Source organism: Copadichromis virginalis, linkage group LG18 (assembly GCF_057382275.1).
Source record: "Copadichromis virginalis isolate Kocher_CV1m ecotype Utaka linkage group LG18, C_Virginalis_male_GT1.1, whole genome shotgun sequence".
NCBI lineage: Eukaryota > Metazoa > Chordata > Actinopteri > Cichliformes > Cichlidae > Copadichromis > Copadichromis virginalis.
In genome coordinates, this window is record NC_140635.1 from 15763599 (window position 1) to 15776498 (window position 12900).

The window sequence follows — 12900 nt, forward strand, 5'->3', positions numbered from 1 at the left end:
TGTCTGAACCGTTAACACAGAGACTGCACTCAATTAAATCCAGGTAAACTTGGTATATTGTAAAATAAAAATAAATACAAGACTAAACAGATAAAGCACAATAAGAGCAAATTTAAAGGCGCAGTAGGCTTCAAGTATCACACAAGGCCACGAAGAACTCTTGTAGGAGGCTGAAGTCGTGCGTGTTAAACTAGGGAGGGACAGGTTTCAGCTTAGTAACGTTAAGGGCAAGCATGTACTCTGATGAGAGCAGTGAAACTTTCCCCCTCATGCTCCCAGCCTCCACTCCCTTCCGGACTCCTTGCCTTGCAAAAGTGTGCGCAGACCCGGCAGACCGCTGTGGAGAGGTTCAGGATTTGGGGGGCTTTGTTTTTAACAATCTAACGAAGAAAAGGTTTTGTTTGTTTTTTCAAATCTTGGCTGATCGCTCTACTAAACCCAAGTAGGACTACAGTGCAAGTTTCCCTTCACTAACGAACTTTTACTCATTTGGATTAATCAGATAGATTATGGAAAAGCTTGTGAGAGAGCGCCTTTCCTTAGCGCGCGGGATACGCACGGTCCTTCTGGCACTCGTACTTTGCGCGCAGGCTTGTTTTGGCTTTTCGGTCGCTGGACAGCAGGAGAGCACCTGCGAGGCCAATGGCAGCATTTACTACATGGGAGAATGGTATTTCCTGGACTCTGATCACTGCACTCAATGTGAGTGCACCGCTGAGGGCTCCGTGTGTGCCCGCACTGAATGCACCTCTCTCCCAGCTGCATGTATCCACGTTAGCCACTACCCCACCGACTGCTGCCCCAGGTGTGAAAAAATTGGGTGCGAGTATCGAGGGGTGGTGTACGAGCTAGGACAGAACTTCCAGGTAAGTCAGTGCCACATAAATAAACATAACCTATTGGAAAGGTCTAAAAATTTGTCTTTTTAGGCCTAATTTTTTTTTTTTTACACTTTTTCTATATTTACTTTGATATACGTTTGTGAATCATCAGGCTTTGAAGAAAATGTAAGAGGGTTACAGGTGTGCATTGGTTGAGACGTCCATCGATAATAGTTTAGTTTTGTAAGAATAGTGCTCAAAGTAGCTGCAACTATTTAGAAAATGGCCTACAAGTGAAAATGTCAGCATCGTCATCCTAAAATGAAGCACCTTAGTGCGCTTATGTCAATAGTATTATTTAAGTAAATCTTTTTGACGTCAAAGCTGTAGTAACTGTACTGTACTGTAAATGCATCACAGCAATAACAGTGTACAAGAACATTATAAGAATACATTATTCGAAAGAATGACTTGAACACTAATAATAACAACACTTAATAGAAGCTCTAAAATGTAATTATTATCTAAATAATCTGAATATCATAGAGATATTCTAGTAACACAAGGGAGCACCAGTTGGTGTTTAAACTTTGGGTCTTCTGGTCTCGCCCCATTGTTCCCAATCGTTGTCTCTGAATGCATGTGTCAGAACCAAATGAGGATGAGCTTTGATGAATACTAAAGCCTAAACCAGATATCCGTTTGTATGTAATGATTATGCAGTATTAAATTGGAGGTAAATGGCGCCCCCTTTTGAGTTGGTACGAGGATTAGTACACGCTTTAAAAAGGATACCATTATACATAATTCGTGTGCTTGCTAGGAGTGACTAACCCGCATTTACATCACGAGGAGATTAGGAAATGATCCCTGCTGGGTTTCAGTGTATGCGTGTGTTTGTGTCGGTGTGTGTGTTTTCCAGCCATCAGAATGTGAGCAGTGCACTTGTGACAGTGATGGCATTGCCCGCTGTCTTGTGGCAGATTGTGCGCCTCCACCATGTGTCAACCCTGTCTATCAGCCTGGGAAGTGCTGCCCTGAATGCAAGGAGGGTATGTTAAAAACACAGTTTAATAAAAGTAGAAAGTTAAAAAAAAAAACACTCACAGACAGCATCACAGAGAGAACATTTATCTTTTTTTTTTTTATAATTTGAGCACAGTTTTCAAATGTTGTCATTTAGACCCACTCTAGTGTGGTCTTGTCTTGTTTTTGAAAATTGGTTTAAAATAGGGATGAGTGTAGTTACACAATGCTATCCATTTGACTGATTATGTGTAGTATCTGTTAATTTCAATTACCTGTTCTTCTCTTCTCCCCAAAGGTCCTAACTGCTATGTTGATGGATCACGCAGTAAAGTGATTCCTGCAGGAGAGCCCATCTGGGTTGACTCCTGCACCAAGTGTCGTTGTCACGACGGCCAAGATGCTGGTTACTGGGAGGGAAACCGCCTCGCCACCTGTTCCCGCCTCAGAAACTGTAAACCTCACCAGCCGCCCACCCAGAAAAACTGATTCTCTGTCAGTAGGTAGACTGTCAGAGGTCTACATTTCTTAAAATACATGTTGTTTAAAGAAGCAGTATGTTAATGTACTGTACAGTACTGTGCAAATGTCTTAAGCCACCGGTTCTTTCTTTTTCTTTTTGCTAGAAAAATGGGAAATAGCTGCATAGATTTATTTAAACTTGTGCAAACACACATAGAAATACATAATAAAAGGCAAAAACAGAGTTTGTACTATGCAGTGGAAGGGCATCTGTCAAGGAGTGAATAACAGATGGATCAGCTGAAAGGCCACATACAACTCTCAGGTCCTGTGTCAGGTCTTTGCTGGACTTTAAGATGCTGTTTATATGCTGCAGATTTTTGTTTGAGACTGCCACTTTTCCTCCACTTGTCCAGTTCCTCAAATTCCTTAAGTTCACACTGCACACAATGTCAAAATATGACAAGTTTTCTGCTAGAAGTTCTTTCGGACCTTCGCTTCTTGTTGGTGCAAAAATACTATTTTCTGTCTCTCAGATTGTGTTAACTTTGATATTTTTTGTATCATGTGCCTAAACATATGATTTTAAATTTGCTAAATTGTCTCTTATCTAATCTCTCTTACACTGGTTCATCTCTTGAGTTTTTTATTTTATTTTATAAAAGACCGCCCTTCAAAAATAATCAAAACAGCAAAGACCGTCCAAAACGGTCCAAAGAAAAAAAATTGCAAAGCCTCTCAAAGTTTGGAGAACTATTGCTCAGACCAATTTGAAAAATTACAATAAAGCCTGCCTACTTTGAAACAAAATATAAAGAATGACATGTGGCTCAAGACTTTTGCACAGCATTGTACCTTAGGCAACAGGACAAGGATACCTAATCCAACATTTCAGTGTAACAAACAACACTAAAGCTGTCACTGACAGGACACTAGCTGAGAATTATAAGAACTTCAAAAACACAAAATTAGGTTCCAGTAATGTTGTTTTGAATGGACAACAAACACTCCAACACTTGTTCCCAATACCTGCACTACTACAGAAGAATCTTTAATGAAACAAATCTAACAGGAACAAGTAAATTAAATGACCCTTGAGTAGTGGCCTTCCGATCATGATTGGTGTTTTTCTGAGAGAGAGAGATGAGTGGGCTATTGCAGACCTTGGGGAGGACCAAGGAGGTATTTCAAGCATCAGAACAAAGCCAATGTAATTATTGGATGACAAGAAATGATAATTGACCTGTCACCAGCTGATGCAGCAGTAAAATGCATGCATCACTGTGATGCAATTTAGACTAGGAAACAGCAGAACGGAGCAATAAACAATTTTGTGTCTGTTCTATAAATATTGTAGTTCAATTTCCATGCTAATTGAAATATAATGTATGAGAGTATGGCCTGACATATGACTGTACAGTAGTTGTAGACAAGTGTAATATTTGAAAGCAGGGGTTCATTTAGGAGAATGTGATTTGTACATGTACACTGTAGAGCAGAAAAAAAAAAACATCAATCTGTAACTCGCAGCTTTGCTCATTTTTCACAAGAAAGGTGTAGCTTTGATACAAACAACCTTCTACATTATTTGCACTCTCCAAGTGGAAAATTATGATTTTCTGTTTTCAGAATGAAATGTAGCATGAAGTATATTGTCTTTTTTTTTTTTTTAAACAGAAACATTGATAGGCAGCAGGCCTACCTTCTGTAATTTGTCATCATTTCTCACTTTGATCATGAGGGACATTTCATAGAAAAAAAACAAAAGTGATTTCAAGTTTAAAACTCTGTGTTTACTGCTTTGACATTACATAATAATCTCGGGCTGCTGCTGCCTGCATCAGTGCCATTGATCCATTGTAGCTAAATATCATTAATAAGCAGACGCTGTGTTTGTATTTCACAAAATATGAAAGAATTCCTACAAGTGCAGCTTTCAATTTACTGGCTGATATGAAGGGAACTGATGTGATGTGATGCTGCATACCTTTTTTGATAATCCATACAGGTGTGCAGAGAAAATGTGCAAAGATTCTTCAAATTAAAACTCCTTTTTCATGCCCATTAAACTTGTCTGTTTTGAATTGCTTCTTTTTACTCCGAGTGACTCATTTACTGTGCTTCTGTCTGTGAGGACACCTGCCCGATGCCCCTGCAGAGCTTTTCTGCTGACAATGGGAAACAAGCAGCTTCCTGGAAAAAAAACAACAACGATAAAGAACCAGTAAACTAAAACAACAAGAGGACGAAAAGGCTTTCGTGTTGTCGACTTAACTAGAGGACAGAATTTAATTCAGTTTTATTTATATTATTATGAGCAATATATGTGGGAAGTGACAGTGGGAAGGGAAAACTCCCTTTTAACAGGAGGAAACCTCCAGCAGTGCAAAGCTCAGGGAGGGGCAGTCATTTTCCGTGACTGTTTGGGGCTGAGTGGAGGAAGACAGGTCAAACAGAGTATAAGAATAGAGCCTGAGAACAACTAATGAATAAATGCAGAATGGTGTAAAAACCTACGAAGGGTGAAGAAGAAGCACTCAGGAGAGAAAAGAGGAAAAAAGTCTGCAGAAGTTCAACTGGACTGTTTGAGATCAAGAGGAAATATTCAAAGAAACATGAAACACACCATCATCACAGGATCTTTTTAACTGCAGATTTATTGATTGTATAGAAAAAGTAGGTTTGATATGATTTAATGCATTCTATATAAGATATAACATTTTCAACATTCAATGTACAAAAAGAAAAAAAAACATACAGGTACAGGAAATCTTTAAAAACACCCACAGGCCTGAAAGTCCCGTCTGCCATCGGCAGCAGATGAACAAAAAAAGTATCAGAAAAAAAGCGCTTTGAATAGTTGAACCACCAGGTTTACCTGACAGCTGGAACAGCTTCAAAAGTCAAAAAGTCCAACAAGAAACATCAAGCACTCCTCGTGGTTCTTTCAAATACTACTTATGCTAAAGTTTCTTCTGCTGATTTTTACATCTTTAACCCACATTTTATACACACTGCACTGCACCCATCCCTCTCCTGCTTTAAATTATACCTTTTTTCAACTTTCTGTCAACTTCTCATCTCATAAAGGCTTCCCAGAAGGATTGATCTTACATTTAAAGGGACACTCCACAAATTTTACAGTTCAGTCTATTTGTTTAGGTGTGACTTGAAATACCACAGTGCCCATGAATTCCTGCTGCCTTTGCCATCGAGGAGAAGGCAGCTGGAACTGTGTTTTGAACTCTAGTTCAAAGTGACTTAAAAGGTGTTGAACCCACTCATAGTTGATCCACAGTTAAGGGCAGAGCATGCAACAACATTTTAAGCCCATGCAAAATGAACCCAGCGAATATGAGTCAAATTCTTTATTAATCTTTTGGTAAACAGGGAAGTAATTTTAATTCTTTTTAAAGGGTTTTTTTCTTGACTGCCCAAAATGTCCAATTGCACTTACCAACTCTATGAAAGATTTTTAAACTTCTATTTTAAAGCTAACCGCACAGCTGGGATATGTTGGCCGGAGTGGCCACAACTTTACAAAGCACATTAAATTGCTGCACTGTCCCTTTGATATGGCGAGAATGATGAAAATAGTGATGCCATCATTTTATCTGCCTTTAATCTTTGATTATGTTTAGATAACACAACAGGTTTATAAGACAAATTTTTAAAAAAATGATGACTGCATTAGAATTGAAACTAGTCCTTAAAATGTCATCCCACATCCCTCAACAATGACTTAAAAGAAGAACATGATATAGAGGTGAATGAATCTGTAATATTGCACTGCGTGAGCTGTAAACACTTTAGAGAAGGGATCGTTGTTGACCCCTGTGTGCAGTCTGACAACACAAAAACTCACCAGGAGACTACTGCTTAAAAACAAAAAAATAGGATCAAAGCACAGAGAGAAAAGTGAAAAATAAAATGACGACATCCAAAGAGGACATGAAAAGAAGGGAGACAAGGATGGGGATGTGTGCCGAGAAAGAAGAAAATGGAGATACAGTAAGTGGCCGGGACTTCACAGACTCAAAGAGAGGCCCTGTCAATATCTATTGAAAGTCGAAGCACCCTTGTGAGGCACGGCTGCGCCTGAAGTGGGTTCATCACAAAGCACAACAGTGTGCCATTTCCACAAACAACCTAAACTGGCAGAGTACAAAAGAAGAGGCATTGAAAAGGGAGATGGTGCAAAAAAAAAAGAAAAGGGGAGGGCTGGACAGTTTGAATGAACATGTGTGCTCGGGTGTGTGTGTGTGTGCAGAAAAGAGCGTTGATACCTTCCAATAAGCTTGAGGCAAAGATAACAGAGAGACAAACAGATGGGAACAGTTTTGCCTCAAGGCTAACCAAAGAGGAGGCCAACGGTGCTCGATTTTCACCAAAATAAAAGCCCCAAATTGTTCTCTGTGGTTCAAATTGCAGTCGCAAGACTTTATGCAAACCCCCTGCCACTTTCATGAAAACATACTACAAATGCTTTCTTTATTTTTTGCACCGAAACAAACATTTAAATATTTTCAATCTCAAAACACACATTTCTATCGCGTCATCTTTGCCCAAAAGAAAGAATTCAAGATAACCTTCCCTTCCCCTTAGCACACATCACTTCTAAAGGCATCAGTTTGGCGTTTAGGCGTCAACAATAACAACACTGACAGTACAGACCAGGAAAAGAAAACAGAGGAAGAAGAAAAGCAAAGCATCAAAGTACAAAACAGTCAAAGACTTCAATGCGGTGATGGAAGAAATGACAGATGTAAACATGAGACAAAAAGTTCCAGAACTTTAAATAAAAAAAGGATTAATTTAGCCCATCGATTGTGAAATCTGAATGCGTGATAAAACCGTTTAGCATGTAGGCTTGACAGCTGATGTTGATAAAATCTGAAGCAGCAATAGGGACGTCAGTCATACTGCTCAAACTGTAACTTCTCATTACTGCCCTAAAATTAACAATTTCCACCAGCACCTTATAATTTCCTCCGTCCGGATATGATCGTCTCCTGCTAAACGATTGACAGGAGAGATAGCAGAGAGATAAAACGGCATATTAATATTATAGTATCAACGGACTATTAATGAATTGTGACACTTAAAAAAAAAAAAGACTACCAAGTTAGATTGTAGGCTTAAAAGAGACCTTGAGAATTATTTCACCTTGTCCTGCCCGTGGAGCCGCTTGTAAATCTTACAAGAGTCAGCTTTTGTATTCACGCTGCTTTTTTCTCATAAAACATAACTGACAGCTCATTTCTTCGACATCCCACCGAGCAAAAACCTGTTCAAAAGACGGCGGGAGACAATTTTGCCAGATGTCTGAACGACATCAAGATTTGGTTAAAAAGTAAAGGATGAACAGCAGGATGACATCAATCCATTGATGAACAGATCGATGGATTGATGTCCCTTTTTTGTCGATTGTTGTTTTGTAGATTCAAACATGGAACCTTCTCGTTATGAGGCTGCGGCGCTCATCCTGCTCCTACTGTGCTGCTCTAGCATGCTGGAACAATGTGTTTAGCCTCTCCAGAGGTGTACACAAATACCATCACTATGCAACACACAATGAGAATAAAAACATCATTTACATGTGTATACACACTTGAAGTTCGGTCCATAATTTGTTGGACAAAGACATAATTTTTTACAATTATGTGCACAGTGCAGTGGGTTTTAATCAATAGGTGGCTGAAGTGCAGACTTTCAGCTTCAAATTCCAATTCAAGGGGTTTAACAAAAAGTTTGAATCAATGGCTTAGGAATTACATCAATTTTTTAAAAACTATTAACCAAACCAGCGTAATTTTAAAGATTTTTTTAATACTTTCATGAAACTCCTTTGCAGTCAATAACTGCTTGGAGTCGAGAACCCAAGGACATCACCAAATGCAGTGTTTCCTCCCTTGAGATGGCTCGGCTTTTACTACAACCACCTTCCACTGCTGCTTGTTTGTGGGGCTTTCTGTTTTTGTATTTAATAACTGAAAAGCTCTGTTGGGCTGAAATAAGGTCACCGACTTCGTCATTGAAGAATCTCTAATTCCTTTGCCTGTAAAGGAAAAACTCTTGGGTTGCTTTCTCAGATTGCTTTGGGTCATTATCCATTTGCACTTTGGTTGAATCTGAGCAGAGAGCATAGTGTGTACACTTCACAATTCACTTGTGTAATTAGGGGTCTTAGATCTTGTTATAAGACGTCTGTATTTCCATTCATGAAGGTGTCTCATGATTGTGGACTTTGACAATGATACCATTACCTCCTTGAGTTCATTCTTGATTTCGTTAGACAAGAAGTTGTTTTTCTTAACATCCGTGTTATCATTCACTTTAGTTGTCTTCTTTGTCTTTCAGGCCTTTTGGTGTTGCTGCGCTGGTCAGTGCATCCATTGTTTTTAAGAATGAACCAGACTTTTGATTTGGAAAAGGTTTTTGCTGTGTCACTGATAGGTTTATCTTAGTTTTTCAACCTAATAATGGCCTCCCTCACTTGCACTTACATCTCTCTTGGCGTCATATTTGAAATTACTTTGAAGAGCTGTAACTTGAGATATTATGTCTGGTTCACTTGTTGTGAAAAAACAAGATAACAGACCTCACCTGGCCATGAAACTGCCTTTCAGCCAATTGTCCAAATAACTTTGAGCCTTTGAAAAATTGGGGACGGCATATAAAAGTGGCTGAATTTCCTAAATGGTTAATGCAAAACCTCTGCAATGCAATCAGATCTGGATTGGGTGATTTAAAACCACTGTGGTGGTATACAAATGACAAAATCTGTGTCTTTGCCCAACAAATTTTGCACATATCTGTACAGGTTGCCCAGTAATATTAGCCTATTTGGTAAAAAACGTTCACTTTTGGACCAAATTTAAAACTTTTAAGGCACCCAAACAAAACAAATTTCACCCCCTGACTTTTCAACCAAATTTAGCGTTAACAGTGACATTAGCTAAAAGAAAACCAACACCAGTGGATGTCTGGAGCTTTGGGGAATACTGTATATGCAGAAAATTTCCAATATCTTTTAAAGAAGTATTAGCTCAATGTTTACTTTAAAGTGCATATTAGCAAAATAAACTGAAAAAAAAAGAAGTTTCCAGAAGTATAATCTCCTTATGTGCTGCAGGGGGTCAAAATCATAACTGAGCTGTCAGTATGTATCAGACCTGCTGTCTTCAGTTCTTCCATCTGATTTCAAATGCTCTCCAAAGATAGTTTCAGTACACTGCATACAGGAGAAACCCTTTCATCCTTTCAGTTTATTTACTGTTGTTGAAAAACTCTCAACAAGTCAGCTTCTGCTTCCAGAGTTTAACTTCATATATATGTATAAAAACAGAGAACAAAAAGAGAGTTCCCGGTCGTCTGTAGCGGCTGACAAACGTGTTTCATCAGCATGTTCATGTGTCACCAGCACTCATTTGAGTCTTCTGCTGTAGATGCAGGCACAATACACATTCATTAATTGATAGCAGAGGGTTTGATTGAGTAATTAGATCCAAACAAGTCACTCCCTGACGAAAATGTCCAAAGCAAATTGTCTGTTAGCATCACAGGACAAGAGACGCTGATGTCTCTGATATGCAAGCCGTTAGACACAGTAACACAGTTCATCACTGCATGTCAGTACGTTGTGGTAATGTTACAGCTTGACTCCAGGGGCTGTTAATGCGCACAAAGTTAGTTCTTTCTTGCATTTTCAAAGTATGCATGAAAACAGTCTGTGCGTTTTCTCATGGAGACAGTTTTAAGACGTTACGAGAAATCCATCGTCAACATTTAAGAAAGTGTTACGTGACACACCAGCAGTTCCTGTCAATGCTCGCTGTCAACATGCCATCGGTTGCCCTCCAGTTTGATAGGAAAACTTAAGTTTGACGCCACTGATAATCCACCTTTGGTCCACAAGTTATTCATTCTGCAGTCATTGATTGTTACAGGTGTGATAGCACCCACTGTCTGCTTCAAGAAGTTGTTGGTGGAAAGAGCCTGAGTCCTAAAAGAGAGAAATATCAAGCTGAATAGAGTGGAAACAAGGCAGAAAGAGACACTATGATGTGCTTGCGACAAGTTTTGCTCTCTTATTTTCAATTTCATATTCTTTCAGATGCCTGTGAGACACTCTCAGTTTTCTTTCCGTCCTTTAAGTTCTCTTCTTTCACATCTTCCTCTCGCTAGGCCAGTTGCATCCTCCCCCACATCGTCCACTTTCTCTCTTTCATTTCTTCTAGCCCTTAATGGGCCGAGGTGGTGGCTTGCCGATCTCCACGGAGATGTTCGTGTACAGAGGATACTTCTTGACTTGAACCAGTCTGTAGGTCAGAGAGCTGATGCCGTCCTTCTTCATTGTGTTCTTGGTGTTCTGTATTTTGTTGAATCTAATGGAGTAAATGAAGAGAGGGAAGGAAGGGCAGGGAGAGAGCAGGAAATGAAGGAGACAATCAAGAATATTAGATTCAGTTCAGTGTAAGTTAAAAACAAAACAAAAACAGGAGTACCAGATAAAAAGTACCAGGTACCAGGTTACAGCCCAAGTTCGGTTACAGTTACAGCAATGCTGCAATGTGGATGAGAAAATATAAATCAATCGTTTCTTCTCGTCAACTGTTTTTTTTATTCTACGAAAAGCAACCAGATGCCTGACACACTGCTAAGGACTTTTGCGAGATCTCGCAAAAGTCCGTCTTAATTTTTTTCCCGTATATAACCTTTGTATATTTGCAAACCCTTAAAACTGCATCTGAAAGTTGTGCCAAGTTTGGTCATTTTTTCCATCCTCTAATCCAATTCCGGGTTGCGGCGGCACAGAGCACAGCTGCTTTATTTTGCAGGCGCACTTTTAATGGAATATGCAATGCACAAATATACACAAAAGATCATATTCTGTGCACAGGACACTGCAGAGATTGGAAATAACTTAAAGACAGGGGATAAACTAGTCCAGAAAGCATTCAAGGCAAATAAAAACAAAACAAAAACAGATATTAGAAAAGATTAAACTTTCAAAAACATGCATGAACTCCATCTGCAATGTGCTGCTGTGCACATTTAACCAATATGATGAAAAGAGCCCGATGTCTACTGGCTAAAGTTTCCTAAAAGTTAAGAAAATAGAGCATCTGATTTTTTCCCCAAGCTGATCGTGACCAACAGGTGGTGCTGTGGCCTAGCACAGGGACTCAGAGAACAGGATGATCTATAATATCTACCTGGGTTTGTCTGTCTTATGCCGGGATATCTTTTTCCATGGGCTGTGATTCAGCAGTTACATCAGAAAGCGCTCTGATTTTGGTATTAAAGATGGGGGGAAAAATTCACACAGTGTGTCAGGCAGTTACACAGAGCGGCTGCTGAGCCTCAGTTCAGCATGTGATGCAACCTTTGGCATTAAAACAGATTCATAACACAAACACGGCTGTCACCCTTGTAGTAGCATGAGTTTTTGCAGGCATTCAGAATGGAAATGAGGCCACAGTGTCTACCAGCGTGTTTACACTCTTGTCTTAAAATCTCTTCCTTTTTTTCTTTTTTTTTTTTTTTTTGAGGTCTCTGAGCAGAGAAAGAGCTGATGTGTGCAAACACCCAGAACTCCACACTCACTTTCAAAAGACAGCCGTGACTGACTGCAACAAAAGATGTCTTCTTAATGATATGCTTGGACATGCAACTGGAGATGACACTTCAGTCCGACATGGACCAGTGAGTCTACAGATCCTTGTCAGAGCTGACGAGCAAAGATCTCTCTTCTCTTCCTGCATTCTGTCTCTCTCAAATCAAATCAAAAATCTTTATTGGCATGAATGGAAGCTGGGTAAAAAAAACGTTGTCAAGCATCTTCCTGCTGCACAATATACAATACAGTAACATATACATAGAATCACGTGTTCTCTGACTTCTACAAAAAGACGGCACTTTTACCTGGAAGGAGGGGGAATTCATTTAGGAGAAAGAGAAAGGAAGCAGAAGAGGAATGGGAGCGTGTTTAAGGTAAAATAGAGGTTGGATGACAGGGAAGAAAAATGAAGGACAGATAGGCGATGAGATAAACATGTCTGGGTGTGACAGATGGATGGCGATATACTGATATTAAAAATAAAGCGAATGAAGGGGGGGGAAAGCTAAATCTTTGGATGACTCTATCATACGAAGAATATTAAACACAATCCCTGCCTACATTCAGTATAAAGAATATCTAATACATGTAAACACACACATACAGGCACACCCTATAGGTTACCTTATGTATCCTTTCAAAGCTCTTGGACTTACTTTCTAGAGTTAGAGGGCGAGACAAAGACATCCTCGTTACATATTCATTAGCCTGATTTCCAGACGTCCTGACTGGGCTAAGTAAAGCTCCTTTTTAATTCCACTGAGGGTCTCACAGGAAAACATTTCTGGTTAAGAATCTCAACAATAGATTGTCGTGCCAGCTAATCAGGGTTATTTTGCTCTAGTGTCACATTTTGAGTTGGCCCACTTAACCTTGTTTGAAAAAAAAAAATCTTAAAAGAAGAGTTTGGGTAACTCATTTGGTTCTTTCTTAAGAAAGAAAGGTTTTACAGGACTCTAATGCAGTACT

At 39.4% G+C, this 12900-nt stretch overlaps 2 protein-coding genes across 2 annotated transcripts in view; one reads left to right on the forward strand and one right to left on the reverse strand.

Moving 5' to 3' along the window:
* Positions 1 to 15: 15 nt before the first annotated feature.
* Positions 16 to 4372, forward strand: LOC146687546 (von Willebrand factor C domain-containing protein 2-like). The gene is made up of 3 exons (XM_085439021.1): positions 16 to 866; positions 1744 to 1873; positions 2146 to 4372. Exons 1-3 carry the CDS (start codon positions 510 to 512, stop codon positions 2334 to 2336), a joined length of 678 nt encoding a protein of 225 aa, XP_085295147.1. The 5' UTR covers positions 16 to 509; the 3' UTR covers positions 2337 to 4372.
* A 576-nt stretch (positions 4373 to 4948) lies between these two features.
* The window catches only part of b4galt2 (UDP-Gal:betaGlcNAc beta 1,4- galactosyltransferase, polypeptide 2), a 258806-nt gene continuing 250854 nt past the window's right edge, over positions 4949 to 12900 (reverse strand). The window contains exon 8 of the mRNA XM_085439913.1: positions 4949 to 10696. Coding sequence (XP_085296039.1) covers positions 10546 to 10696 — 151 coding nt within the window. The 3' untranslated portion in view covers positions 4949 to 10545. The remainder of the gene's footprint in view (positions 10697 to 12900) is intronic.

What these genes read in the sequence shown, in the direction of transcription:
- LOC146687546 (XM_085439021.1), top strand. Translation starts at nt 510, where the DNA reads ATGGAAAAGCTTGTGAGAGAGCGCCTTTCCTTAGCGCGCGGGATACGC. An exon ending in AGCTAGGACAGAACTTCCAG is followed by an intron (nt 867 to 1,743) that starts GTAAGTCAGTGC and finishes TGTGTTTTCCAG; the next exon opens with CCATCAGAATGTGAGCAGTG. An exon ending in CTGCCCTGAATGCAAGGAGG is followed by an intron (nt 1,874 to 2,145) that starts GTATGTTAAAAA and finishes TTCTCCCCAAAG; the next exon opens with GTCCTAACTGCTATGTTGAT.